This window comes from Nicotiana sylvestris, chromosome 4 (assembly GCF_000393655.2).
Source record: "Nicotiana sylvestris chromosome 4, ASM39365v2, whole genome shotgun sequence".
In the NCBI taxonomy this organism is placed as follows: domain Eukaryota; kingdom Viridiplantae; phylum Streptophyta; class Magnoliopsida; order Solanales; family Solanaceae; genus Nicotiana; species Nicotiana sylvestris.
In genome coordinates this window covers 24,010,487-24,014,211 of record NC_091060.1, presented here as the reverse complement: position 1 = coordinate 24,014,211, position 3,725 = coordinate 24,010,487, and the positions used below count along the sequence as shown (strand labels likewise).

The following is a 3,725-nucleotide window of genomic DNA, read 5'->3' as shown; positions in this document are numbered from 1 at the left end:
CTAACAAAGCTAAGGTCAATCGTTTGAATCCGAACATCAAGACTCGACGAATAGTGCTTTAAGACCATGCATGTACCAGGTCCGATAAAGAAATGATTTCTGGACTTCAGGGGTCGATCTCAGATTTAGGATTCGAGCAGCTCCGACAAGGTTCGAGGGAAACGGAGTGAGGATTTGGCATGAAGGGATCATGGTGGCTATGTGGTGTTAATTTGGGGTTGATTGGAGGCGTTAGGGTTTTGGTCATTCCTTTTGATTCAAGATTCGAGAGGCTGGGTTAGGATTTGAGGGTGGGGATTTGGAGGCTTGGAAAGAGGAGAAGGAGGGGAATCTATGATGTTAATCTGACAGCGATTGGACCGACGCCGCCGGCGGAGACGATTTCCGGCAGGCGGTTCAGGGCGGAGGCGACGAGGGATTTTCTAGGGTGTGTTGGGACGATGAGACCGGGGGGTAGGGTAGCGTTTGGACATATATATATTAAACCTCCCCCCAGTTCTGATCCGTTGGATCAGGAAATATCAACGTCCCAGATCAAACTTAATGAAACAGCGTCGTATGGTACTGGGGGGAAACCGACCGGGTCAAGGCATGGGTTTAAACCGGGTATTGGATGATTATTATTTGGGCTGGGGCAATTAAATTGGGTTTGAGCCCAGATTTGGATTTCTTTCATTCTTTCTTTTACCTTTTTCAATTTCAAAATTCCTTTTTCCCAAAATTAAAATAAATCCCAAATTAATTAATAATAATTTTTAACTAAATTAACCTACCCAATTAGATTAATCACTCATCATGGTATTTAAAATAATTAATTAAATCCTAAATTTAAAGAAAAATTACAAAATTCAAAATTAAAAAGTAAAAATGCAAAATGAATTATTTTTATGATTTTTATTTTTTTTATAAAACAAACTAATTTGCTAATTGCTCTAAAAATATAAAATTAAATCCTAAATGCAGATGCAACATATTTTTTGTATTTTTCACGAATTAAAAATAAACGTGCACAGACAAATGCAAATAATTAACAGAAAATGCCACGAAATCCAACAAAATTGCAGACACTGAAAGAAATTATTTTGTTTTGAATTTGTTGGAATAATTCATACAGGGCAAAAATCGCGTTCTCACACTCAACACCCCAACATCCCCACTAGTAACCTCCTTAGCATCACTGTGATGAACAGTGTCCTTAAGGACAAGCAGATAGGGATCATCATACATCCGCCCTCTGATGCGATCATATAAGGAAGACCGAGAAACCACACAAGCTAGAATCCGACTGGTCTCCGAAACATCTAATCTCACGAACTGATTGGCCAAGGCCTGAACATCTGATGCAAGCGGTCTCTCACTAACATGAATAAATGCAAGGCTACCATACTCACTGCCTTTCTACTCAAGGCATCGGCCACCACATTGGCCTTCCTGGGAAGATATAAAATAGTGATATCATATTCCTTCAGCAGCTCCAACCATCTCCGCTACCTCAATTTTAGATCCTTTTGTTTGAACAAGTGCTAGAGACTCCGATGATTCGTAAATACCTCACAAGACACACCATAGAGATAATGTCTCCAGATTTTCAATGCACGAACGATGGATGCCAACTCCAAATTATGAACTGGGTAGTTCTTCTCGTGGGGCTTAACTAGAGATAAGCATAAGCAATCACCATACTCTCCTGCATCAATACACACCCAATACCAATCCGAGAAGTATCACAATATACGGTATAAGAGCCCAATGCTGAAGGCAAAACTAGAACTGGAGTTGTGGTCAAGGAAGTCTTGAACTTCTGAAATCTCTCCTCACACTCATCCGACCACCTGAATGGCGTACACTTCTGGGTCAACCTGGTCAAAGGCACTGCAATGGATGAGAAACCCTCCACGAAGCGACGATAATATCCGGCAAAGCTGAGAAAACTCCAAATTGCAGTAACTGAAGACGGTCTGGGCCAACTCTGAACTGCCTTTATCTTCTTTGGATCCACCTTAATCCCCTCAGTGGACATCACGTGCCCCAAGTACGCCACTTAACTAAGCCAAAACTTACACTTGGAGAACTTGGCATAGAGTTTCTCCTCCCTCAACCTCTGTAGCAAAGTCCTCAAATGTTGCGCATGCTCCTCCTGGCTACGTGAGTACACCAGGATATCATGAATGAATACTATGACAAACGAATCAAGATATGGCTGAAATACACTGTTCATCAGATGCATGAATGTTTTTGGGGCGTTGGTCAACCCAAAAGACATCACAAGGAACTCATAGTGACAGTAGTAGGTCCTGAATGTCACCTTCAGAATATCCGAGTCCCGAATCTTCAACCAATGATACCCAGACCTCAGATCAATCTTAAAGAACACCCTCGCTCCCTGAAGTTAGTCAAACAAATCATCAATGCGCGGTAAATGATACTTGTTCTTGGCTGTAACTTTGTTCAACTGCCTATAGTTGATGCACATTCGCATAGTACCATCCTTTTTCTTCACAAACAGAACTGGCCTACCACAAGGCGACACACTAGGCCTAATAAACCCCTTATCAAGAAGCTCTTGAAGCTGTTCTTTCAACTCCTTCAACTCTGTTGGTACCATACGATACGGAGGAATAGAAATGAACCGAGTTCCCGGCATCAAGTCAATACCAAAATCAATATCCCTGTCGAGTGGCATGCCCTATATGTCTGCAGGAAACATATCCAGAAAGTCTCGCACTACCAGGATGGAATCAATAGTAGGATTACCAGCACAAACATCCCTCACAAAGGCCAAATATGACAGACACCCCTTCCCAACCATCTGTTAGGCCTTCAAATAAGAAATCACCCTACTGGAACATAATCCAGCGAACCTCTCCACTCGATCCTTGGCAACCACGACATCTTCAACGTCACAATCTTAGCGTGATAATCCAAAATAAAATGACATGGAGACAGTCAATCCATACCCAAAATAATGTTGAAATCAACTATACTAAGTAATAGAAGGTCAGCTCTGGTCTCCAATCCCCTAATAGTCACTACACACAACCGATACACACGGTCCACAATAATAGTATCACCCACCGGCATAGACACATAAATAGGTGAGACTAAGGACTCACGGGGCATATCCAAATAACGAGCAAAATATGATAGATACATACAAATAAGTAGAACCAGGGTTAAATAATACAGAAACATCTTTGTGGCATACTGAGACAATACTTGTGATTACTGTGTCTGAAGCAATTGCCTCTGGCCTGGCGAACGCGATTCACTACATGTGTTTGCGAAGCAAAAGCTTCTCAAACTATGCGATCGCATCCATAACTATGCAAACGCGAAAAGGGAAAATTTAACAGTCCTCAAAGACCGTTCACGATCACGGACATATCCATGTGATCGCATAGAAAGAAACCAGAACACACCACACCAACTGGCTTTAGCAATCTTCAAAGTCCCGTTTCAATCCATTAACCACCTGAAATCCACACGAGGCCCCCGAGACCTCAACCAAACATACCAACAAGTCTTAAAAAATGATACGAACTTAGTTGAGGCCTCAAATCACATCAAACAACTCATTGATACAAGTCTTAGAAAAACTTAAGCACATAAGAGTGGTTTTTGAGAGAGCTTTCATCAAGAAAGAAGAGAGAAGAAAAGTATTTGTTTTTGCTGCAAATTTTATTCCGACCAGCCAATTTCAAATTATGTGTTTTGATTTGTTAACC

The 3,725-nt window shown here is 41.4% G+C and overlaps 1 protein-coding gene across 1 annotated transcript; it reads right to left on the bottom strand.

Annotated features, from left to right (window-relative positions):
* Positions 1–1,654: 1,654 nt before the first annotated feature.
* LOC138889333 (uncharacterized mitochondrial protein AtMg00860-like) lies at positions 1,655–2,020 on the bottom strand. The gene has a single exon (XM_070172628.1). It carries the CDS (start codon positions 2,018–2,020, stop codon positions 1,655–1,657), a length of 366 nt encoding a protein of 121 aa, XP_070028729.1.
* Between the last annotated feature and the right edge of the window lie 1,705 nt (positions 2,021–3,725).